This window comes from Zingiber officinale, chromosome 9A (assembly GCF_018446385.1).
Source record: "Zingiber officinale cultivar Zhangliang chromosome 9A, Zo_v1.1, whole genome shotgun sequence".
Lineage (NCBI taxonomy): Eukaryota > Viridiplantae > Streptophyta > Magnoliopsida > Zingiberales > Zingiberaceae > Zingiber > Zingiber officinale.
This window is the reverse complement of record NC_056002.1, coordinates 6,365,161-6,391,986: the sequence shown is the minus strand read 5'-3', so window position 1 is coordinate 6,391,986 and position 26,826 is coordinate 6,365,161. Positions and strand designations below refer to the sequence as shown.

At 41.9% G+C, this 26,826-nt stretch overlaps 2 protein-coding genes across 2 annotated transcripts; one reads left to right on the top strand and one right to left on the bottom strand.

The window, feature by feature from the left end:
* Positions 1 to 2,152: 2,152 nt before the first annotated feature.
* Positions 2,153 to 7,025, top strand: LOC122020607. Its single transcript, XM_042578606.1, has 7 exons — positions 2,153 to 2,344; positions 2,440 to 2,496; positions 3,536 to 3,712; positions 3,800 to 3,886; positions 5,252 to 5,331; positions 6,528 to 6,612; positions 6,727 to 7,025. Exons 1-7 carry the CDS (start codon positions 2,210 to 2,212, stop codon positions 6,757 to 6,759), a joined length of 654 nt encoding a protein of 217 aa, XP_042434540.1. The 5' UTR covers positions 2,153 to 2,209; the 3' UTR covers positions 6,760 to 7,025.
* Positions 7,026 to 11,634: 4,609 nt separating this feature from the next.
* Positions 11,635 to 13,162, bottom strand: LOC122020389 (U-box domain-containing protein 21-like). The gene has a single exon (XM_042578308.1). It carries the CDS (start codon positions 13,069 to 13,071, stop codon positions 11,755 to 11,757), a length of 1,317 nt encoding a protein of 438 aa, XP_042434242.1. The 5' UTR covers positions 13,072 to 13,162; the 3' UTR covers positions 11,635 to 11,754.
* Positions 13,163 to 26,826: the final 13,664 nt, after the last annotated feature.

Sequence of the window (26,826 nt, the reverse complement as noted above, 5' to 3'; positions counted from 1 at the left end):
TTATCTGGATGCGCCCTGGACCAGAAAATTTATCAAGACAAGAGATTGCATCGAATTGGATGAGTTTCACTTGAGGCACCCTAGATCATTCGAGGTGCCCCGGATACAATATAAAAGCAAGATTCGATGAGTAGCTTAAATCATCATTTACTATTCTTCTTCTAAGTGCTCCACTCTTCATAAACACAATAACTATACTAAATGTTGCTTCAACAACGATACTCTTCTTCATCCTCTACTTTTTGGTATTGGTATAACAATTTAAATTATATATTATTGTTATTGTATAAGAAAGGATAGTGTATTAAATTTTCTTTATTCCTGTATTCGACTTCTCTGTCCAAAAGTTCTTTGGGAGATAAATTAGTGGATTGCCCAATTAAAATGGTTCAAGAAATAATGAGTCTTGGAATAGTAGTCCCAGAACTACAAATCAAGCAAAAATAAAAGTGTCTTTTTTCTCTCTATAATTCGTATTTTAAGTTTTTCGCTGCATACTCATATTTCTGAAAAGATTTTAAAAGTCGTTCGTTTCGATCCTACAGATGCTCCTCACGCAACCCACTCGGACTCAGACTCAGGATTTGTTTGACGTCCGTCCCAAGCCTTCGACATCATTTTCATTGACTCGACACTAGGAGCACTAGGCGACTGACACTCGAGTATTCGACATTAGCTCAGCTTGTGTAACCACTAGCGACGTCTCGAAAGAACTCAGAATAAATTGGGAATCAACTATCTACTAAGTCGACAGTTTAAGATTATCAGATAAGTGATTTTATATATAAGTAAGCATTGTCTTTCTGATAAATTATGAATAGAGATCAACCAATTTTAAAATAGATTTGAGCTAGTGACAAAAGATGTTGAGATGCAATAAGCTCAACTTGTGTCGACATCCTCCGTCCCAATTAAAAATGTTTCAATTAATCATCGAAAAAAGTCAGAGAAATTTACTAGGTTGAACTTCAAACGATAAACGATGATAATAAAAGATATTTTTCTATCTAACCACACTCAATCTGACACAATCTTAATGGAGTAACCTCTCAAGCTTAGTGAAGGTGTAAGTGATATAAACAATCATCACTATAATGAACAAATGAAACCAATCTAAGTTTCTACGCCGAAACCACATAAGTATGGTCCTCCGACTTATTATGGATAAAATATCTCCTCAACTCCCCTCGACTGACATGAATGATTGATATTAATAGAATGTCAATAAGATGGGGCTACTAGCCCAAAGGAGATGACAGGGCTACAATTAACATATTGCAACGGGCTCGACAGGGTCGTAGAATGTGATGCTATCAAGCAAGCTTTGTGGTTATGAAATTATAGTAAATTATTATTATTATTCTATTTTTTTAATTATAATTTTTATCTGTTAGAATATAAAAAAAATATACGAAATAAAAAAACCTGGTAGAGATTCTACATGTCTAATGATTGATGAATTACGAGTTTGGGGATATCCGAGATGAAAATTTTAACTTACTCAAATGGGAGCACAGATCTCCTGGACCACTTTTTTATGGTACAGGAGATGTGCCATTTGTATTTAATATCGGATCGCGGTCGCGATCCAACTGCAAATGATTGCGATTCCTTCTTGGGTTCACCGTTCTCACCAGGTTAAAGTTTTTGTTTGGAACGGGCGGCCGGAGGCCGCCCGAAGGCCTCCGGTGGTGGATAAGTGGTCAGGTTACTGGGCGTCGAGCGAGGATGTCCTCCGAGCGACCTCCGACCGCTGTTCCGAACAAAAACTATAACCTGATAGGGACGATGAATCCAAGAAGAGATTGTAACTATGTACAATCAGATCATGACCACAAATATAAGTGACACATCTCCTAGATCAAAAAAATTGATCCAGGAGATCCTGCCTCCTCAAATGGTCTTTTCTACTCTCTTTGCTACACTATAGTTTCCAAAAGAAAAATGATATGCACAAAGAAAAAAATTCAAGGAAAACCTCAAGAATAACACATAAAATGATGGGACCCACAAAAAGTGAAATGGTGGGCCATGACTTTATATGTCTATCGTTGAGGTTTTCCTTGAATTTTTTTCCTTGTGCATATCATTGCTCTTTCCAAAAAACAACTCAGCCCATTAATGGCCTCTTTTGTTCGTGACTTCTACAGCCCATTTCCAATTTCTCTTGGTCCAACCGGGGAAGAGAGAGAGAGAGGGAGAGAGAGAGATGCTGCGGGTGTCGGAGGAGGAAGGGAACCGGAAGCGCGAGAGCTACGTCGTGGAGAGCTACAGGCAGCTCGTCGGAACGCTTCTCGACCTCCAACGCACTTCCGATCGTATCTTCGACACCATCTCCCTACGGGTTCCCTCTCCCCTCTCTTTCTTTCTTCCTTCTGACCTCGCAGTGCCATCTATTTGCAGATTTGTTCATGATGTCCTTATTTCTGTGCTTCTCAGGTAGTTGAGGAGCGGGGAAAGCTTTCAGAAATCTCTAAGAGGATCCAATCGGCCAAAGTAAAAAAATATTTCACTCACTCGCTATCTGCACATCTGGAAATTAATGCGCTATGCAAGTTCTATTTTGGATTAGAATTACCCCAAGTCTTGTTTGTAACATTCGGGAATATAATGTGTTTGGTGGAAAACCCAAAGAAATTAGATGGTGCCAATAAGTTGATCGGCTGATTTATGCGTTCGATTTGCTAAGAAAGCTGCAATGCACTCTACCTCCAAAGTAAAATCCATTATTTACAAATCTCACGTTCTTTTCGGATTTGTCTTTTTATATCATAACTAAAAATGTATTTTGACTTCTTCAGGTAACTTTGTACATCATGGGACGAGTCTTGCGGTTTCCTAAATCCTAATAGAGTGCAACGTAGAGTACTAGACTGGATAAGCTAATTTTATTTCGTAAATAAACATGAAACCATTCCTTTGTCATCAATCATCTTAAGAGGAACCTTGTCGTGAGTGATCGTAACAGTATTGAAAGATCTTTGTATGATTTCTCTTTCTATGACAGTGTTGTTGGTGTCAGTGCTAATATCTTGTTGCCTGCTAATTTTTGTGATACTAGTTGCACGAATGCTTTTAAGTAGCCTTTTCAAGAAAGGACAGTTAGTAATGCTGCTGCTGAATGTGTAGTTAATTATATGGGTATGATAAAGCAATGAAGTTCATATACTAATATCGTACATTAAACTCTCTCAGACCTTCAAAACTCTTTGTTTTTTTGAATGTAGCTTTCACCACTTCCTTAAAGAGAAGTTGAATACTGTTTCAATCAAACAGACTTAGATTATAGCCACTGATTATCTGTGTATGTTTTTGTGGATTACTTTTCTTCATTGACCCAAAATTGATCTATCAATTTATTGTTTGATATTCCATTTTTTTATATATATTCTTGTTACCATAACATAATATTTCATATTGACAAAGAACAACACAGCAATTTAGATGTTTGTAATAATAACAATTTTCATATGCTTAGATACATGTGTTAGCACAACCAGAACAAACATTGAAAGTCTAAAATTGTTTTTAATAGGCTCAGATAGATGCCTTTTCTTATTCAGAGCAACAATTGACAATCAAATCTCCATCCCGATACCCATCCAGCTCATTTCAAGAAATGGATTTCCGTCCTTTATTTTCATATCATAATGAAGATGCTGATGAGGGCTCCTCAGTCACAAATTTGCTAGTGAATGGAGGGTTGAATAGGGTAAGTTATCTGTCTGGATCAATCTATAATTCTGTTGTCTATTACTCACATAATCAATGGAAATTAATGTAACCCTAAATTTTGCAGGAATTTGGTAGAGATGGAACACTTGAACTTTTTGAATTTTTTTCTGAAGAAGATACGGGGCATACCTATAACAAGCAAGATACAAAGGTAGGCAAAGAAATTGATATATTTTTTTTTGTACGTATTTAAAATTTTCCTTTCAGCTTCTGATCGTATTAGATAAAGTGTGTCGTTATACTATGTTCCCTTCTCACCAGATGATAATTGACAAAATCAAATTGCATATCATAAGAGTGACATAAGAAACTTGCAAACTTGGCAAACTGAAACTTTTGAATTTTTTTGCTTGGAGCAAATCATATGAGACAAGTATACGCCAACTTATCTCACAGCAAAATAAATGGCTTCTGGAACTCTTTCCTGAGTACACATGATGACCTATTCTTTAATCATCTTTTTGGAGATTATAGAAGATGAAAATTGGTACTTTACTGTAAGCATTTTAGGTGAAACATTTGTTTTATTGTAAATATCTAAATCTCTTGACCATCACACTTCTATTTTTACACACTAAAATTATATCCTAGGTCCATGATTTTGGGGTCATGAGGCCACAATTTTAATTTTTTATCAGATCCTAATTAAAATAATAAAAAATTTACCATTCATTGCCTACTGCTAACCCTTCTCTGGTCTCAGTTATCCTTATGTCACCCTCTGTATTGTGTTTCTTCAATTTGAGTTGATGAACAATACCTCTTATTTCTCTTAGGTTATCGGAATTACCTTTAGTTATTATTTCTATTGTAGTGTCAATTAGCCAGCATTGATTCATCAATTTTTTCTAATCTAGTACCTTTGATAGTGCAAAACTCTTTAGTTTTTTTTCACCTCTGTATTATCTTTGTGGACCAAAGTTATTCAGAATGAAGAATAGGTATGCTAAGCCATCTAATTCACTAATCTCCTTGAGATGATTACTGGGAGACATCTTTTGCAAAAAGGATTCCTTGTGGGAAGCATCTGAACATTTGCCGGATATCATTTTTAGCCTTTCCATCATGGAACATGAATAATCAAGTCTGGTGAAACTTCTTTAATTATTGTGCTAATTGATTTTTAAATTGCTTTCTCTTATATTTGCAAGAGTAAAGCTCAATAGATTGGTTGTTACATAGGTACAAATTTAGGTACTGGACTTTTTTTTCCAAATTTTTTCTATATGATCAATCTGGGTGTCAGTGTGTAAACTCAGAGTGGCAGTGTGAGAGTGTCACATCTCGAATGGGTATGAAGAGTTAGACATAGAATCTTAAAAACTAGAGTTTTGCTGTGGAACCACTTCGTTATTAGAAAAATTTGCAAGTGCATTCTTCTGCTCTTCCATCAATTTCTGTATATCTCTTTGAATTTTTAAACTTGTATTTGTCATTTGCTAGCTTGCTATATTGCATTTCCAAATAGAATTTGATGTAGTTGTGGATTTTTTTTACTATTTTATTTAAATTCTAGGCGGCTTCCAAGTTTGACTGTCTAAAAGAAAACATGTACTTGGAGAAGATTCTAGAATCACCAAATCTTTCCAATGGCAGGTGACTGGTGTTTGTTTATATAATTGTTAGATGTCCTTCTGCGTGAGTTCATATGAATATTCTGTAATTTTTATTTACTTGATGCTGTTTTTTATTTACTTCTGTGACAATGGCATATTAGTGCTTACCATGTGCACGAGTCATGTGCGCATACTTGTGCTCTGGAAGTTGAGCAAGATACATAAAAGTTACCTACTTTGCTAGATTATATGCACATGCAGTTGTTAATAACTTTGCCATCTATCTTTTTGTTGCATAGATAAATCTTTAAGCTTCTTGAGATTAATGTACAAGACACGGAATATTCCTTTTTAAGTATTTGCTAGTATAATTCAAATCGCGCCATGAAGTGAAAAATATACTCTCGAAAATATAGCTATTCAAATGTAGAATTTTAATTGAGATAGGGAAGGTGCAATACATCCCTTTTCTAATGCTTCAATCTTGCAGAACAAGAAGCTGAAATTTCTGGAGTCCCAATATTCTAAGATATGAAAAATATGCACTTTTGTCTAATTTCTGATGCTATTGATTGATTGGATAACTGTTCTTGTCTAATAGTTGGTAACCTTTGGTTGCACATTTAAGTCAGTTATTCAAATTTAAATGGCTTGTTAGTTAGAAAGAATCACATTCAGATATTATTTCCAGATATATCTTCCAGTAGTCATGTTTAGTCTGCCAATCTCATGGTTGTGCCCTAAGTTTATAATCAAGCTGAAAGGAATGTTGCTATTCTGCATTGTGCATCTATTATTTGTGATTGCATAGATTGCTAGTATAACTGTAGTCAGCAATTTGGAAATAATTACTGGTAAAATAGTACTAGGCATCTTTTCGCTAGTCGTTGGATTCATTTACTAACATCATCTATGATTGTATTGAAACGACCAACTACAAGATTTAGTTGGGTCTAGCTGCTTGAACTTTCTAACTTGTTTTGATTCACTATCTTATTTACTATATCCGCCCGTGTAATCTTCTGTGATTCACATGCTCCCCAGTTTGTGCAACTAATTGATTGTTCTGCAGTTTCTGGGACTTAGTGATCTCTAGTGGATGACTTGGTAGCTACATGTGCAATATTGTGAAATGCGGTTTTTTTACTTTCACTTTGATCTAGAACAATCTACATCCTTATTCTCAAATTGTCCACGCTTCCTAATCGAATTGGTGACATGACTTCTTGTTGACAGCTTTAACTTAACGTCTATCTCCAAGCTAGAGAACAAAAAGGATGAACTCCCACCAGTGCCACCGAGCCTGCTGAAGAGCTTCACGGTAAGATTTTTCTAACTTTATGATCATCTCATGATGTGCAATGTTTCTATGTATTTGTGCAGAATAATGTTGTCTGAGAAAAATCTAATGATCAATATTATTATGACTATGTAGTCTCTCTCTGACTCTGGCGTGACTCCCATTTGATTCAATCCATGATCCCGTGGGAATATCAGATAGTTTGGCCATTTCAGTTCTTGTGCAACTCTTCAATTGACAATAAGGCAGCTCAAATGTTAATTACATCAAACCTATTTTGTAAATTCTCTCCCAAGAACAATGACTCGGACCTTGGAGCAGGGGAGGATATTGCAAGGCTACTTACTGTTTCTAAATTATTTTAGTTACGGGCTCGAGTACATTTGTGAAAGCAATACACCTGGTCCATATAAATAATAATTCTCTCTTTTAAATTAGTAGTCCCAAATCATTTCAGAGAAAGTTGAAGAATTTACCAGATGCTCAGTCAAGGTCAGATGGTTAAATCAAGAATGAAAAGATTTACCAATTCAATTTCAGCCCGTGTTTGGAAACACTTGCTAACATCAATTATTTGTGTGATTTAGCTATCACTTGTTAATGTATATGTCTTTCTATTTAAATGTTTTTGATGACCTCTCTGTCTGAAATATACTGTTTTCTATATCCCATGAAAATATATAAAAAAAAAATGCTCAATTATTTTAGTGATGTATTTGTGATTATTTTAGTGATGTATTTGTGATTATTTTAATACTAGTTCCCTTATATAAGAACAAGAGAGATATAAAAAATTATATAAATTATAAGAGTTTTAAATTAATGAGTCATATTATAATTTTTTTTAAAAAAAAAATAAAAAAAATTAAGGAATAAGATCATGGTGACAAAAATTAATTTGTGTTTATGCTTGAAAAGTCGATGATAGAAGTTATATATTTTTTTAGATAACTAATTGAAAAATATTGAGAAGAAAAATAAGATTTGCCTATGATATTTATTGATTTTAAAAAATTATTATAAAGTTTTGAAAAGAAATTATTTAGAGAATTCTAGAAAAAGAGAGGTTGGCGTAATATATATTGAATTAATTAAGAATATGTATAAATATGTAACAACCAGAGTAAAAAATTTCAGGTGGAGCAATTAAAATATTTCTAATAAAGATAGAGTTACATTAACTTTAAGTCTCTATCCTTTTATACTAATTATGGACGAACTCACTGCACACATTTAAGACAGTATCGTGATGCATATTGTTTGTAAATGATATTGTTTTAGTTATTTTGGTAGATGAAATACGTGAAAGAGTAAATGTTAAACTAGAATCTTGGCAGGAAATATTAGAAGCGAAAAATTTTAGGCTTAGTAGAATAAACACAAAATATATGAAATTTATTTTTAACAATATTAAATGTAATGGGGCAATTGTTAAGATAGAAAATGACGAGTTGACTTAAACTGACAACTTTAAATATTTAAGATTATTTTTGCAAAACGATAGAAAAATTGAGAGAGATATCTTATACAAAATATAAGCAAGAAGATTTAAATGGAGAAAAATGTTAGATGTTTTATATGATTGTAAAAAGTCTTACAAAACCATAATAGACATATTATGTTATATGAAACTGAATGTTGAGCTATAACTCAAGCACATGAATAGAATGTGAAAATTGCATAAATGAGGATGTTAAGATAGATGTGTGAATATACAAGGATGAACATAAAAGAAATAAAAATATTAGAGAAAAAGTTGAAATTGTATCTATTGAGAAAAACTCTAAGATACATATTTAAAATAATATGTAATAATAAAATGAGATAAAATTTATTTAAGTATAGACGATGGACATAATAAAAAATATAGCATATAAAAGAATTTATATGGTCAACCCTATTTAGTAGAATAATAAAATTTAATTATTGTTGTTATTGTATTTGTGTAGGTCAGCCTTTCACAATTCTCAATATATTTCAAGATTTTTAAGCAACTATTCAAATTTTCATAACATATATGGGCAATACTAAAGGATTAGAATCTGACAATCAAGATACATTTTGTAAGTTATTATTAAAGATATTTTAATAATATTATCTTTATATTTTAATTATATATATATATATTATAATTAACAGCCAGATTTTCTGACTAGACAAATTTATTGAACATATATATCTTGCCAATCTAGGTTTGTGTTGTCATCCATATAATTGACAGCCGAATCTTTTTCACAAGTCCTCCGGTGCTCAAGGCGTACACGATCCATTCACAAGCAAGAAAGTGAGTGCCAACGTAGACGCATTGGATTGGATGCATTAAAAAAAAAAAAAATCCAAGTCGCGGAGGCATAAAACGTATCGATCGAGCCACCGCATGAGTCAGTCTCGTGTCGATATCGTTCCTGACTTGTCAAATCAACGCCGACGTCTGTTTAGATAGATTAGCCCAGATACTGGGTGACAGTTCTTGCACGGATACCATAATGCTAGTTTTAGTCAAACACGACGCACAAGATAATTATAGAGAAATTAAATGGGTACAAATTACTGGAGCGTCAATTTTTATTTTATTTTGTGATCGTGAAAATGATATAATACACTATTCAGTATTCTCCGAACGCATGTAAACTGCTCTAACCTTCATTTGAAAGAGTATTTTTGACTGACTTTATCAGGAGTTTGGACAGTATATTTAAGGACGATTGTGTGATGGAGTGAGATGTTTTTTTTTTGATATAAAAAATTTAAAGTATGGCTGACGTGGTAATTTAGAAAAAAAATGCTCTTGATTTTTGTCCAAATTAAATAACTTGAGTCCGCCCCGCGGAGCCCAAGTCCATGAGTGGAAGTCGTCGTTCAACGCCGGACGACGACTGTGGAATTTCTATTAGTGAGCTCTAGCCTCTAGCTGGAGTGAGAGGTTGAATGCAGCTGATTTAACTCATGTCCAATCCACAGTGACGTCCCTTGATGTGCCAGTAACTAAATGATCCAACTCCGTATCGGGAGACCACTCATTTGTTTTTTGTTGTTTTGGTTTCTTGCACGATTTAGGGTTTCGATGACCAACTTTCTTAGCAATTTGCAATGTATAATTATAGACTTATAGTCAATAAATAAATATTTTGACCAATAATTATTATTATTTTCATTGCCCTATTCTCATTAATATACTTTTCTTCGCCCCCCTTATCTAAAAATTCCTCTTCCTTTATTTATTTATTTATTTATTTATTTAATTTTAGAAAATATAAAAATAGATGGATAAATGGCTTACCTCTTTTAGCCCTCAATATGTCCAACTAGTTTAGCGGGTCGAACCAACCCAACCAATCGAATTGCTATTAATTACTTTATCTAGTCAATCTACTTAAAGTGACTCGACCATCTGACACATTGATCCACCCAACTCGACTAAGAACTACGAACCAGCTTTGTTTAGCTTGCTCGCAATCGCATGCACCAACCAAATAGCCGAATTAGCTCGCTCGCCTAATCTTAGAACCTGTTCGACCGAGCTGCCCTGTCCGAACTGTCTAACTCTACCAGTCTGCCCGGCCAGCCCCGTCAAATTATCCACTGAAGCAAGCAGATCCTTACCCTACGCGTTTTAAAAAATTATTTCATACAATACAATGAAAAATATTATTTGCGAAATTAATAAAACAGACACAAAACACATTTTACCTCTACGATTTAATCACTTGACATTTTCGTCTTCGTTCCGATCGATCGATTGATCGATCCCTTTCAAGTTCCCAACCGCCCAAGTAGTTATTGGGAGCTTGCAATTCCTACAGTCAACCGTCACGTGTTCAACGTCAAATCTGCATGGACTTGTTTCATAGAAGAAATCCATGCATGCGTGTGAGCCGGCCTATTGAAAATAATCGATCGCCTGTTTTGCATCCTTTTGCTTCCAGACGGTTCAAATTGTTTAAAAAAAAAACCATAAAACATTCGAATCGTTCGGCTCTAGATATTTTAAAAGGAGGTAAATCACTGAAGTATTTATTCTAACTTAATGTCCTTTATACAAAAGATATTTTTAATCTGAAAGTGAGACAGATAATGCATTGATTAGGTGGTTTTGATATTGAGTGTGAAGACTCGAACTAGAGAAAGGTGCATTGAACGGTCCTGTGTATCAAAAATGAACGTAGAGGAAATAAAACATTAGCAATCGGGCTAGAGAGTGGTCTCTCCAACCCTCAAATTAGGGCAAGAGGTAGGGAGAACATGAAATGCGATATATAATATAAATGAGTAGCGAACTACCAATGCTTAACCTTGAGTGCATGTGTTTTTAGAAAAAGACTCCTTATATAGTAAGTATTGGTTTTCTTTTGTGCACATACATCAACACCTTTTCAAAAAAGGGCCAACTATTTTAACATTATGACAATTTTTCTAAAATAGATTCATCATTTTTGTGCTTTGTATGCTAGAACCTCCCACCGTACAAATTGTATAGAGAATATTCCTTTGATTTTCGGACAACAATTACACAAAATGTCAAAAAGGAATATTAGGTCGTTGGGCTAATAGATTATTAATACGCTCTGGTGGTAGATCAGTCGAATCCCCTTTAACGTCTGATCGGGCCTCATTCTCGGACGAGATTAAGTCGACTAAGGAATGTTGACCATCTTAAGGATTCAGAGTCCTTATCCGCTCGGATAAGAAGTCTGGTCGAGCTGTACATTTAGTATATTCATCAGATCAAGAGGACTCAGTTCTGAATTGAACTGAGATGACTCGAGATTTCATCGAGCCGGGAGGACTGGGAATCTGATTGGATAAAAGATCCGATCAATTAGACTAGGTTCTGAATTGAATTGAGATGACTTGAGATTCTATGAGACAAAATATTTGATCGATTGGACTATTCGGTCGAGTCATGTGACCCTGTTAGTCTCACATCAACTAATCTTTTTAACTTCGATCCTAACACCATATTAGTAGAGATCCGATATTCAATAAAATATATTTATATACGTTGAAAATTAATTTTAAAATCTATTATAATAAATATTTATGTGAATACCATCTGTATCTGTATCCATCCATGGAGCTAACATACTATTGAATTGAGAGGATTTTAACCTATATAATAATTATCTTTTAAAAGATTTTTGTAAGAACATCTTAGTGATATGATTAGACGTGTTTGATAACTCCCTTAAAATCCACGGTATCAACACAGTCGATATGCTGTTTCCCTGAACAATGCCCACTTAGCGATTTGAGCAGCTCCGTTGCTCTCTCCTTTGTCTTCTCGCCGCACCCGATCTGCAGCAGCAGCAGCAGCTTCTGGAACGCCCCCACTTGCAGCGCCTCCCTCGAGCACCTCCGGCAATCCCCGCACAGTTTCCACAGCGCCGACACCGCCAGCTCCGTCGCCGCCTCCGACACCCGGAACATCCTCTTAACTAGGGCCGGCACCGCCAGCGCGTGCCCGCACGCCGCCTCCCTGCCTCGCTCGCAGCACAGCAACCCGTCCAGCACGGCGAGCGCCTTCTCGCACATCGCCCTCTCCGGCTCGGCCAGCAACTCCACCAGCGCCGGCACTATTCCCTGCTCCACCGCCATCTCCGCCGCCCTCTCGTCCTCGCTCACCATGTAGTAGATCGCCGCCAGCGCCGCCTTCATCGCCTGCTGCGAGATCGGCTCCCGCACGAGTTTTGCCAGCGCCTCCACCATCCCCTCGGTCGCCGACACCAGTTCCGAAGTCGCCCTGCTCGACGCGGCCAGCAGAGACTTCACCGCGACCGCCGCATTGAAGCGCGCGGCCAGGCTGCCGTGCCTCAGCATCTCCACGAGGACGTTCAAGGACTCCGGCGCCGCGAGAAACGAAGCCGCCTCCGCGTCCACCGCCGCCGCGCCCACCGCCGCCATTGCCGCTAACACTCCCTCCAAAAGCTCTGGGAATTCAAAATACTCCGCCGAAAACGCCGAAAAAGTTGCCGCCAAAGCCCTTCCCGCGCCGCTGGTCTCGAGGCACCGCCGGCTCCGCTCGCTCTCCCGCGCGAGGGCCCTCACCCTCCTCGCCAGCTCTCCGCACCTCCCGGCGTCGCGCCTGCAGCCGGCGTCGGCGAGCCCAGAGAGGATCTCCTCCGCCTGCGCCACGGAGAGCGGGACCTTCGGCGTGGGGATGCGCTCCACGCCGAGGGCGCTGTGTGCCTCGCACCAGGACTGAATCATCCTGGTGAGGGCGACGTTGGGGAGGAGCACGTCGGAGCGGAGCTCCTGTTTGGTGACCGGGCACGTGGCGTGTCCCAGCTCGAGCCACGTCTCGATCGACTGCCGGTCGTAGGTGATGCCGGTGGACGCCGTCACCGGATCTTTCATCAGTTCAAGTGATATCGGGCACCGGAAGTGCGGCGAGATGGCGATCTCCGGGACCGTCGAAGGCGGCAGATCGGCGGCCGGCTTGGCCTTGGGCTTGCGGCTCCTCCTCCTCCATGGCATGGCCATGATCGAGCCAAATCTATCAATGAATGAGGATCGGAATTGAATTGAATTGAATTATTGGCTACATTTAAGTAGAGTAGTGGGAGAAATGGAGGTAATTATGGAGTGTTTATATAATTTTGGCTCGTTGAAAGAGAAAGGCCTGTCGTTGATTTGAATGTTGACCGTTGAAGTTTGAACCATTAAACCGCGGGGAAGAAACGGTGAGAAAGAGCACGTTCCCAGTGGCCTAATATTCATAACTCGACGTGTCATATAAATAAGCCAGAAAATTGACCCGGTTGACAGTGGACCGCTGGGCCGGTCGGCTTTATTATTCTCGCCCATTAAATAATTTTCATGAGTTACATGTGGTAATTCACTTCAGTACGCTTTAAGATGGCGTGAACAACTGTTAAAAGGCAATTAGGCTGAGTGTTGGGTAGAGTTTTTTTTTTAAAAAAAATTAAAAATGATTTTTATAGAGATTATTTGAAAATTAATGAGGTGTTAAAATATTGAGGGTTTGGAAATAGAAGTTAAAAGTTAATAGAAGATAAAGGTTCAGTGTTAGATGAATAATTATTTTTAAATTTAACTTTTAGTTAAATGAAAATTTTAATTTATATTTAAAAAAATCATTGCTCTTAATATTTTAGGTCAAATTGATATTTGAGAAAATAATCAGGAGAACTAAATCGAGCCGAAAGCATAGGATCTAGTTTTATATTAATCTAAAATTATTTGATCCATCAACTAGATTTTTTGAATACGGGTTAAAATTTTTAAATATTTTTATGTTTAAACGAATTATTGCTCTCAATTAATATATCGAGTCAAATTGAGGTTCGAGAGAATATAATAAAAAAAGATACACGAATATATAGAAATTAGTTTCATGTCAATTCAAGATCGTTTGATCCATTAGCTGATTTTGTTCAAAATCGATTGATGAATCAAATGACATGAAATTGATATAAATGCAGTTTCTATATGTTTGACTACCTCTCCTGATTATATCTATGTCATCAAACGTCAATTTGACCAAATTTATTGAGAGTAATGATTTTTTTGAACACGAGTATATTTGAAAATTTTAATTTGTGTTCAAAAAATCATTATTGTTAATATATTCGGTCAAATTAATATTTAAGAGTATGAATTTAATCAAAGGAACTAGCCAAATACATAGGATCTTGTTTCATATTAATCTGATGCAGCTTGGTCTATCAATGGAATTTTTTTAATACGGATTAAATTTTTTAAATATATTCATGTTCAAAAAATCATTACTATTAATATATTAAGTCATATTGATATTCGAGAGCATGGATATAATCAGACGAGATAGATGAACACATATGAACTAATTTCATATCAATCTGAGGTCATTTAGTCCATCAATTAATTTGAAACAAAATCAACTAATATATCAAACATCAAATTTTGTTTGAGAATATGAATATATTCAGAAGAGATAATCAAATATATATGAATTAGCTTTATATCAATCTTTCATCCATCAATTAATTTTATCTAAATTTATTTTTTAAAAACATAGAGTAAAGTATTTGACTGATTTACTTAAAATTTAATTATCTCGGTATAAAGCGAAATTGATTCCGATTGCTAAAAAAAAACATTAGTTGATTGATACGGATAAAATAAGAAGGGGTATACGATGTGATAATTTTAAAACTATATTTTATAATTTTAAAATTCTACCTATATAGATAAAAAGCCGTGTCTACTAATTTAAAAGTAAGACGTTATCCATATTTGTTTTGCACAAAGTCAAGTAAATAAATACTATTGCATAAATTATTAAATTAAATAAATAAATTTAAATGTACATATATATTTAATACTAAGCTAAGGTTGAACGGTTTTTTTTCATGTAAAAGTAACGGTCAGGTTTCTTTAATTATTTAAAAAAAAATCTTATTTTGTAAATTATTTAAGAGAGTACTAGAATTAATATTATTTTTTTCCTATCCCTTTTATCAATCACGTAAATCTCCTCTCTATTTTCTAATGTATCTCCTGTTGGGCCTGATATGAAAAAATATTAGACTTATACTGGACTTGATATTGGACCATATCAGATCCACGATGAACCTGATATGAGAAAATATCAGACCAACACTTAAATTGATATAGGACCATATCAGGCCCACGCTGAGTCTTATGTGAGAAAATATCAAAGCCACGTGAGACCTGATATGAGAAAATATCAAACTCTTTTTAATTATGGAGAGAAGGGATATATTGGAAAACAACGAGTGAAAGAGAGGGGATTTAAGAGGTTGGCAGTAGTGACAGGAAGGGAATAACACTATTTTTAGTATTCTTTTTTGATAGTTTTAAAACTAGGGTTCTCATTTGGGTAAATAAAAAAAATTGGCCACTATGTTGACTGGCCGGATGATCCGGCGGTAAGAATGGGGGACCCACAGATGGGGTCCCGTTCGAGCAGAACCAGAGATTACCCAGCCAAAGGTTTGGGTTTCCAACGCCAAAGCAGAAGAACCGGAGCCGAATGGCTGAGCGGAGGTGTCTGCTCGGCCGAGGACAGAATGGCCGAGCGGAGGTGTCCGCTCGGCCGGAATCGTGGCGAGGGAACAGTGGTTAGCCGAGCGGCCTATTCGCTCGGCTCGGGATATGATATGTCAGCAAAGGCATGATGATTAGACTGTACGCAAGATGACACTATTAAAGGCCCCACCATCACGTCACGGAAAGGTTGATACAGTAGCAGTATGGTCTTATGTATGCCCTTCTGACAGGCCCACACCTAGGCATGGTCGAAAGCAGGTGATCGCTTCGATTGGTGTGCCCAAGCTCCTTCGAGAGGTCTATATAAGGCCTCCATTTCTTCAACCGGAGGTACACAAGTCTCCATTTTCTAAGCCACTTTCTTATTCCTTCGCCTAACTTGAGCGTCGGAGGGCCGTCGCCGGGACACCCCCCCTCTGGCTCGGTTTTGTTGCAGGTTCGCCGGAGCACTCGAGGATCCAGCAGGGAGCGCCACATCCCCAGCGTCCATTGAGCCTGGTTCGGACAGGATCAAATTGGCGCCGTCTGTGGGAACGCGCTTGTATCCGAGCCGAATAGATGGACGAAGCTGGGCGACCTCACCGTGACGCTCTCCCAGGAGAAACTCGATGCTCTAATTGAGGCAAGAGCAGCTAAGCTCGTGGAGCAACAGAAACCGAAGGCTCAAGCTGAGCGGATATCTGAGCGGCCCAGGAGGAACGACCGGAGAAGCATTAGAAATGGGGGCAAAATAAGAGTCCGACTAGCACTCAAGTGGGAGTAACTCCTGCCCCGATATCGGTCCGACGAGGAAGCCATGATGAGTTTCGACAAGTATATATATTCTTCATCACTCCACGGGTATTCGGGAGTCGAGAAATTGGGTCAGAACCCTCGCTGGTCGGCAGGTCAGTTCTTCAGTTATCCCTTTTCCGTTGTAAGATTTATTATAGTTCCTCGAGCTAAAAGCCCCGTGCCGCTCGGCCGGGAGTATATTAGCCGAGCCCCGAGCTCGATGGGAAGACCCCGTGCCGCTCGGCCGGGAGTATATTAGTCGAGCCCCGAGCTCGATGGGAAGACCCCGTGCCGCTCGGCCGGGAGTATATTAGCCGAGCCAAGAGCTCGATGGGAAGACCCCGTGCCGCTCGGCCGGGAGTGTATTAGCCGAGCCAAGAGCTCGATGGGAAGGCCCGTGCCGCTCGGCCGGGAGTATATTAGCTGAGCCCCTAGCTCGAAAGCGAAGGCCCCGAGCCGTTCGGCCGGAGGTAAATTATTCGAGCAAAATGCTCAAGGACGAAGGCCCGGCCGGGCGTGCAATATCCTTGCATCGGCATAAAACCAGAAGGCCCGTGTCGCTCGTGGGAGGTAATTATGCTCAGACCAGCGCTCGGCGGCGAAGGCCCAGTGCTCGGTGGGAGGTATATTATGCAGCAAAGGCTCGATCCAAGACCCTGTCTGGTTCGGCGGTGGCGTTGTCAAATTAGGCTTAAAAGGCCGACGAGCTCCGTCGTTAAAGATCGAGAGCCGCGGCCGTCTATAAATATCCGGGCCGGCGAGCTCCGTCGTTAAAGATCGAGCAGCGCCGGCCGGCTATAAATATCCGCGCCAACGAGCTCCGTCGTTAAAATCGAGAGAAGAGCCGGCTAAATCCGGGCGGAAGACCGGCGAGCTCCGTCGTAAAGATCGAGACCGCCCGGCTATAAATATCCGCGCCGACGAGCTCAGTCGTTAAAGATCGAGAGCCGTGCCGGCTATAAATATCCGTCGAGCTCCGGCGTTAAAAATCGAGAGACGAGCCAGCGTCTATAAATCCGCGACCGACGAGCTCGTCGTTAAAGATCGAGTCGCAGGCTATAAATATCATGGCCGGCTATAAATATCAGGCAAGCGAGCTCGTCGTTAAAGATCGAGAGCGCGCCCGCCGGCTATAAATATCCATGTTGTGAGCTCGTCGTTAAAGATCAAAGCCCCGACTATAAATATCCGTGAGTTCCGTCGTTAAAATCGGCCGCAGGCGGCTATAAATATCCGGCCGTCGAGCTCCGGCGTTAAAAATCGAGACGACCGGCTATAAATCCGCGCCGACGAGCTCCGTCGTTAAAGATCGAGAGCGCGCCGACCGCCTATAAATATCCGCGCCGACGAGCTCCGTCGTTAAAGATCGAGTCGGCCGGCGACTATAAATATCCCAGGCGGCTGAACGAAAATCGAGGCGGGCCGGCGTCTATAAATCCGCGCCGGCGAGCTCCGGCGTTAAAGATCGAGAGCCGGCCGACCGGCTATATCCGCGCCGACGAGCTCCGTTGTTAAAGATCGAGGCCGTCTTGGTACTATAAATATCCGCGCGTCGAGCTTGACGTTAAAAATCGAGCGAGGCAGGCGTCTATAAATCCGAGCGGAAGACCGGCGAGCTCCGTCGTTAAAGATCGAGAGCCGGCCGGCTATAAATATCCGCGCCCGACGAGTTCCGTCTTTAAAGATCGAGAGCCGCGCCACGGATAAATATCCGCGCCGACGAGTCCGTCGTTAAAGATCGAGCGCCGCGGCTATAAATATCCGCAAGCGAGCTCGTCGTTAAAGATCGAGGCCGAGCCAACTTATAAATATCCGCGCCGTCGAGCTCGACGTTAAAATCGAGAGGCAGGCGGCGTCATAAATCTTGACGGAAGACCGAGCGAGCTCCGTCGTTAAAGATCGAGAGGCCGTCTATAAATATCCGCGCCGACGAGCTCCGTCGTTAAAGATCGAGTCGCGCGGCTATAAATATCCGTGCCGGCGAGCTCCGTCGTTAAAGATCGCGCCGTCCGACTATAAATATCCGCGCCGACGAGCTCGTCGTTAAAGATCGGCCGTGCCGGCTATAAATATCCGCGTCGAGCTCACGTTAAAAATCGAGGCAGTGGCGTCTATAAATCCGGCGGAAGACCGGCGAGCTCGTCGTTAAAGATCGAAACGCGTGGCCAGGCTATAAATATCCGCGACGAGCTCAGTCGTTAAAGATCGAGTCGCGTGGCCCAGGCTATAAATATCCGCCCGACAGGCTCCGTCGTTAAAGATCGACCGTCCGGCTATAAATATCCGCGTCGACGAGCTCCGTCGTTAAAGATCGAAAGCCGCCCGGCTATAAATATCCGCGTCGAAGACCGTCTAGCATATCGAGAGGAGCCGGCGTCTATAAATCCCGGAGCGAAGACCGACGAGTTCCGTCGTTAAAGATCGACGCGCCGGCCGGCTATAAATATCCGTGCCGTCGAGCTCCGGCGTTAAAAATCGAGAGGCGAGCGGCGAAGCAATACGAGCGGAAAACGGCGAGCACCATCGTTAAAATCGAGAGTCGGTCCGGCGACTATAAATACCGGGCGGACGAATAGAATAAGAAACCGCGGAAACCACAAGTATTAAAACATTTAGGCCCGCTCGGGCGTTGGTCCTCGATACTTGGCGTTTGTTGACTTCACACAGGCTAGATACGTGCAGAGCGAGTAGGCCCTCCCGCTCGGACTTTGTTTAATGGGTTAAGCCGATCGGCCGCTGACGGAGAACACTTAGAGCATGACTGACTCTAAGCATAAGCGTTAAGCAAACAGAAGAATATTATGGATAATGATCGGAAGACGCAAGCAAAGACATAATTGCATTAAAGGGAAAGCATGCTGGACGGCAAGTACAAAAAGTTGCGCTGGGCGTTAGAAATGCAAAAACAAGATAGAGACGAGGAACACTCTTCACTCGGGGTCTTTGAAGTTGAAGAAATCGTCCGGAATGTCGTCTGTCATGGCCGCGAGATCGGAGGCGGGAATGTGTATTCCCGCGGGAATGTGCATTCCCGCAGGTGACCACCCTTCTTCAAGTAGGCCATAGTGACCTTAACGGCCTCGGCAAAGGTTGAAGAGACGCTGCCGCCAAATTTCGTGCCGAACCTCTCCGAGCGGAGGTAATCTTGACGTGCAGCAGCCAGACGACTCGGCTCCCCTTCCTTGTACTTTCTGAGCGCCGCCCGGGAGGCAATTAGTGAATCTTGAAGAACTTTCTGGTCCACCTCCGCTTTAGTGCGTTCAGCTGAGCGCCCATCCCGTTCGGTAGTTAGTTGGGCTTCCAGCTCCTTAGATCGCTGATCTAGGGCTCGGACTTCAACTTTCATCTTGTCCAGATCAGCGATCGCCCGCTTCTTCCGGCTACTGGCGCGCTTCACGTCTTCGTCGCGCTTCTTCACCAAGCCTTCAAGTCGAGCCACCTCTGTAGCCAGGTCGGCGGCCTTCTTCTATTCGGCCTCGCGGGCTTGTTTCTCCCGCTCGGCCGATGGACCCCCCGAGACTTGGAGCTTTTCCATAAGATCCTCCAACTTGGCCAGCCGATGGCTAGTGGCGATTTGCTCAGCCCAATGTTGTAAGGGAAATAATAAAATCAGGAACCGAACAGTAGCATGGCACAGGAAGAAAAATGAACCTACCTGAGTGGCCTGCTGCATGTGGTTATCGCCGAGCTGCTTGGGCGTCATGAGGGCCACCCGAATCTGGGCGTCCTCGAAAAGTTTGGCGAGCGGACCCGTCAGGTTATTTCATGAGCGGGGCTTGATGGCCGATCGGCGGACAATAAATATTCCTCCGGGAATCGAAGGGTAGTCTTGATGGTCGGGTGGCCGGTTACACTTCTTTGTCATCCGCGACTCCCTATGGTTGAAGTTTCGCCCAACCGTCGTAACGAGTCCGTGGAGGAGAGCCAGAGGGCTGTGCGGTGGGCGAGGCCACGGGGGTCCTGATCTGCGAAGGCGTGCGATCTGGCGAAGCGACCTCGATCGGCGCCTGTGGTTCGCCTTCTTGGGTCGGCGGAAGGCTGGGGTCTCTTCGACGTTTCCGCCGAACTTCCCGTGGTGAATCCCCGGCCTGGGAGACTCCCAGCTCGGCTGGGGCAGAGGAAGCAGGATCCGCCTCAACCTCCGTTGAAGCGGGTGGAGTAACTTCTGTTTCAGGGGCGGACTGCGTGCCCCCCTCTCCTGCATCTGGCGGGCGGCTGGGGATAAGACCCGCTTAGCGAGTTCTTTGGTAGCCACCGCAATTTCCACGGCCTTGAATCTCGGATGATCGGTAGCCTTGGAGCGCCACATGACTTCAGTGCGGTGGAAGAAATTAAAATCAGTTAGACAAAAAGGCGAAGGGGTAAAGAGTCCTTACCCATGCGGTAGGGAGATTGGCCCGAGCGGAGATAATCCAAAAATGTACAACACCCTTGAGAAGCAACTGGTCGATTTTGTATCGCTGACCGGACAAGCAATTTGCCGCATGAAGGTAGGCGGATTGCTTCGAATTTGCCGAGCTCTGGAGTGGTCTGCCATTTGGTTCCGAATGTTGGCGCTCGGGAAGTCGTATATAGAAGAACTCCCTCCAGTGCTTGTTGGAGGTCGGCATGTTCTCAAAAAATTTGAAGCCTATTCTACTTTGGAAAATAAAAGTACCCAACTCGGATTGTTTGGGGTAGAAGAAGTAGTGGAATATTTTGGGGTCAAGTGGGATACTGTGCAGCCTAAAGAGGACGACAACCCCGCTCAGTAGCCCAAAGGAATTCGGCACAAGTTGGCCGAGCGGGATGCGGAAATAATTACAAACTTCCAAAATAAATGGATGAGTAGGAAATCTAAGGCCGCCCTGGAATTGGTCCAGAAAAAATAAATAGTACCGGTCGGCGGGTTATGGGGCCGGTCGGTCGGGCCGGTTACAACTATTTCATGGTCGTGCGGGATCCCGTAGGTCCTAACAATGCGCCGGGCGCGCTCCTCATCTAACCTACTCTCCATACTCATATACCACGGACCGTGAACCTCGGTAGCGGGTGCAGAAGTGCTCGCCATGACTAAAGAAGGGAAGGAAGCCTAGCAATACTCGGAAATAAGGGGACGAGAGAAGAGAAAAAGCTTACTGAGGGAAGATCAAAGGAAAGAAGCCCAGGAACTCGAAAACCACCGGAAAGCAAGCACTGGGAGTCGCCGGAGTAAGCTAGCAGCAGGCAGCTTCGACAGAGGACGCGCGATGAAACAGAGAGTGCGGCGTGAAAGCCAGAATGAGGGCTTTATACAAATGAGACCGCTCAGCCTCGTCCGTCGGATGAAGGGCACAAGAGATGAGGTCATCATCTAGCCGTTCATTTCAAAACAAAGGGCGTCCCATCGTACGGAGCGTCACCGCCACTAGAGACAAGCCACGTGGCGCTCTGTCACCAAGCGCAATTAATGCGCCCATACCGCGCATGCTTCGGCTTAATGAAAAAGACTTGCGCGATTTTCAAGAGGATTTAGACAAGCAAACATCCACGTTGGGCGCCAAGGCATACAAAGCGAAGAGCCGAGCGGATAAATTTGGCATGAGGGCCGAACGACTCAAGGGATATCAGCAGCAGCGATAAGGCGACGACCTCCTTCGACTAGACTTGAAGGGGAGACAAGTGATCCGGCGGTAAGAATGGGGACCCACAAATGGGGTCCCGTCCGAGCGGAACCAGAGATTACCCAGCAAAGGTTTGAGTTTCCGACGCCAAAGCGAAGAACCGGAGCCAGGAGTGGGCGGAGGTGTCCGCTCGGCCGAGGATAGAATGGCCGAGCGGAGGTGTCCGCTCGACCGGAATCGTGGCGAGGGAACAGTGATTAGCCGAGCGGCCTATTCGCTCGGCTCGGGATATGATATGTCAGCAAAGGCATGATGATTAGACTGTACGCAAGATGGCACTATTAAAGGCCCCACCATCACGTCACGGAAAGGTTGATACAGTAGCAGTATGGTCTTATGGATGCCCTTCTGACAGGCCCACACCTAGGCATGGTCGAAAGCAGGTGATCGCTTCGATTAGTGTGCCCAGGCTCCTTCGAGATGTCTATATAAGGCCTCCATTTCTTCAACCGGAGGTACACAAGTCTCCATTTTCGAAGCCACTTTCTTATTACTTCGCCTAACTTGAGCGTCGGAGGGCCGTCGCCGGGACACCCCCCCCCCCGGCTCGGTTTTGTTGCAGGTTCGCCGGAGCATTCGAGGATCCAGCAAGGAGCGCCACATCCTCAGCGTCCATTGAGCCTGGTTCGGACAGGATCAAATTCCGAGCGGAAACAATGGACGAAGCTGGGCGACCTCACCGTGACGCTCTCCCAGGAGAAACTCGATGCTCTAATTGAGGCAAGAGCAGCTAAGCTCGTGGAGCAACAGAAACCGAAGGCTCAAGCTGAGCGGATATCTGAGCGGCCCAGGAGGAACGACCGGAGAAGCATTAGAAATGGGGGCAAAATAAGGGTCCGACCAGCACTCAAGTGGGAGTAACTCCTGCCACGATATCGGTCCGACGAGGAAGCCATGATGAGTTTCGACAAGTATATATATTCTTCATCACTCCACGGGTATTCGGGAGTCGAGAAATTGGGTCAGAACCCTCGCTGGTCGGCAGGTCAGTTCTTCAGTTATCCTTTTTCCGTTGTAAGATTTATTATAGTTCCTCGAGCTAAAAGCCCCGTGCCGCTCGGCCGGGAGTATATTAGCCGAGCCCCGAGCTCGATGGGAAGACCCCGTGCCGCTCGGCCGGGAGTATATTAGCCGAACCCCGAGCTCGATGGGAAGACCCCGTGCCGCTCGGCCGGGAGTATATTAGCCGAGCCAAGAGCTCGATGGGAAGGCCCGTGCCGCTCGACCGGGAGTATATTAGCCGAGCCAAGAGCTCGATGGGAAGGCCCGTGCCGCTCGGCCAGGAGTATATTAGCCGAGCCCCTAGCTCGAAAGCGAAGGCCCCGAGCCGTTCGGCCGGAGGTAAATTATTCGAGCAAAATGCTCAAGGACGAAGGCCCAAGCCGTTCGGCCGGGCGTGCGATATCCTTGCATCGGCATAAAAAATCGAAGGCCCCGTGCCGCTCGGCCGAAGGTAAATTATCAGAGCCAAGCGCTCGACGACGAAGGCCCCGAGCTGCTCAGCCGGAGGTATATTGTACGAGCCAAAGGCTCAATCCCGAAGACCCTGTGCCGTTCGGCCAGGTAAACGTTGTCCAAATTAGGCTTAAAAGCTCGACGAGCTCCGTCGTTAAAGATCGAGAGCCGCGCCGACCGGCTATAAATATCCGCGCCGACCGGCTATAAATATCCGCGTCATGACGCTATATGGGTAATAGTGGACAGACTCACCAAGTCCGCTCACTTCATACCAGTCCACATAAATTATAATCTCTACAAGCTAGCAAACTTTTATATGGATAACATAGTGTTACACGGAGTACCAGTGAGTATCTTGTCTGACAGAGATCCAAGATTTGCATTTTGATTTTGGAAAGGCTTCCAACAAGCAATGGGCTCCAGAGTGACTCTTAACACCGCTTAACATCCACAAACGGATGAGCAGACGGAAAGGACCATCTAAACACTCGAAGATATGCTATGGGCATGTACACTAGATTTTAGTTCAAATTGGGTCGATCTGCTGCCTTTAATTGAGTTTGCTTATAATAATAGCTACCACAACAGTATCGGGATGACACCGTATGAGACACTGTATGGACGAAAATGTCGATCGCCCTTATACTGGGACGAAATAGGAGAGAAAACTCTTATGGGGCCCGAGCTTATACAAGCCACTATGCGTAAGGTGGAAATTATTCGAGAGCAACTAAAGATATCCCAAGATTGTCAAAAAAAGTTGGGCTGACGCAAAATGAAGGCCCTTAGAATTGATATCGGTGAGCAAGTACACATAAAGATATCGTCGATGAAAGGTGTGGCGAGATTTGGAAAAACAGGGAAGTTGAGTCCTAGATACGTAGGACCATTTGAAGTCTTAAGAAGGGTCGGTTCCCTAGCATACAGACTAGCCTTATCCTCGGCGTTATCAAGAATCCACAATGTCTTTTATGTCTCTCAATTGAGAAGATATGTAGGGGACCCGAGTCATATCCCGAAGGCGAAACTGTTACTGACTCAAGGAAACTTAAGGGAAAAACCTGAAGTATGAAGAGATCCCGATTCGAATCATGGATTCAAAGGATCAAGTGTTGAGACAAAAGACTATTCCGTATGTTAAAATCCAATGGTCCAACCATACTACCAGGGAGGCTACTTGGGAACGGGAAGAGGAAATGCATGTACTATACCCACATCTTTTTGAGATTTAAGGCAAGCCAAGTTTCGAGGACGAAACTTCACATAAGGAGGGAGAAATGTAAAGACCGACCGGATAATGGAAGGTGAAAGTAGTGGGATTAATGGAGGATCAAATTCTCACCCCCGCTACTATAATGGAGTGGTGGGATAATGAAAGGGGGAAGTAGTGGGGTTAGTGGGGGACCAAATCTTCACCTCCACCATTATAAATAACCTCACACCTATAGGAGGGAAGGTTGGATCGTAAAAGAAGATGGAACATCGGCAGATTCGTGTTGTGCAAGGAAGAAGAGGTCACCGTTGTAGCAACTTCCAAGGAAAGGGTAAGTGAACCTATTAAGTAAATTCTGTATTTTTTTAAAAGCAATGGTCTTTTATTCCCTGCAATTAATTTGTTTCACTTCTGAACATTTCTGATTACTGATTTCCATTATTTCCGTAATTTTGGGCACTAGACTGATCATGAACTAAATAGTAAGAATACGTATTCTGAATATGTCTGATATCTGATTTTTGACTTCTGTGATATTTCTGATCTCCGACCTCTCCTCTAGGAGGGATAATTCTAAAGAGCTGATATCAGTTAAGTCATGTGGAACATTATCCAATTTAAGTGTCCACGTGAAAATCTATGTCTAAATTTTGTTATTTTACTACTGCCTCTCAAGAATTTCAATATTTGTGTTGTGTCCCCCATTTACTGAGTGATTCGCAAATCGTTCATCCCCTTACAACCATTACAGATAAAGATAAAAGGGGCGCCGAGAATGATATCGAGGATAGAGAACAAGCCGAGTTCTGGGGATGGTGAACCGGTTCAAATTTCGGACAGGAGGACTAGAAATCTACTGCAGCTACGAATTTTTTAATTTAGTTAGGGGGTGTAATTTAATTTGTTGAGCAGTGAAAACGACGTACTTTTGTGTTAAGTATGTAAAGACTGACTTTATGTGGCAATTACTATACTACTGAGGCTGGTTGTTTTCGAACTTTGGATTGAAAGCAATGCCGATGTCAGTCTCCAGTCGACGCATGGTATCTCTGGCGTAATAATCAAGGGTCGATTCTCAGAAACTGACGACCTGAAGTTTACTCCCCCATGTGCTTATGGCCTGTGTACCTACATAAATCTCCCTCTATATCCGTAGGGCCAATACTAGGAGACCGCTAAGGTAACGGATCTATTTATTTTTTAATCCATTTTTTTTTTTTTGTTTACGTCAATTATTCAAATGTTGAAGGTTCCATCACTTACCTACTATTCACATTGAGAAATTGACCTCTATTATTATTATTATTATTATTATTATTATTATCTTTTTCTGTCTTTTCGTATCGTATTATTATTATTATCTTTTTCTGTCTTTTCGTATCGTTCATTCATTCCTTATTTAGATTAAGAGGGTGTTTGACTAAACTTATTAAAAACAGCTTATAAGCTCGTACAACTTAAAAGTTGTTTTAGGAGCTTATAAGTTGTTAGGTCTTATTTTAAAAATAAGTTGTTAAAGTGTTTGGGTGAACTTATTACAATCAACTTAAAGATATTGATGTGTTTGGTATTATAAGATCTTTTTATTAATAAAATTACCAAAAAGGGTATAATACTATTAATAGAGAGTTTTGATATTTTTATTAATAGAGGGTTTTGGGCGAATTTCTGCATCGGGGGAGAGAAAATTAGAAAGAGGCGTTGGTAGAGAAGATGATACAACGTTGGAAGAAAAGTCGACGGAGATAAAAAGATATTAAGCTTATAAAAATTTATCGAGGATAAGATGGGGATTTATGAAATTATATAAGGATATTTTAGAGAAACAAATTATTAAAATAAGATCTTTTTTAAAAAAGTAGGCTCTTCCATACTTTTTTAAAAACAGCTTATAAGCTCCAAAACAGCTTATTTTGACAGCTTATAAGCTGTTTGAAAAAAAATTTACCAAACAAATTTGAAGAACTTATAAGCTCCAAAACAGCTTATAAGCTATTTTAGAGAGCTTATAAGCTTAGCCAAACACCCTCTAAGATCAGTATTTATTGATGAGTCGTTTAAAGCGTTTTGGTGCCACTTGCTCTCATACATAGGATTTCAAATATTATATTTTAATTTATATATTTTAAATTAATA

Coding starts and splice junctions, on each gene's coding strand:
- LOC122020389 (XM_042578308.1), bottom strand. CDS start 13,071: ATGGCCATGCCATGGAGGAGGAGGAGCCGCAAGCCCAAGGCCAAGCCG.
- LOC122020607 (XM_042578606.1), top strand. CDS start 2,210: ATGCTGCGGGTGTCGGAGGAGGAAGGGAACCGGAAGCGCGAGAGCTAC. Junction 2,497..3,535: donor AGAGGATCCAATCGGCCAAA/GTAAAAAAATAT, acceptor TGTTTTTAATAG/GCTCAGATAGATGCCTTTTC. Junction 5,332..6,527: donor CCAAATCTTTCCAATGGCAG/GTGACTGGTGTT, acceptor TCTTGTTGACAG/CTTTAACTTAACGTCTATCT.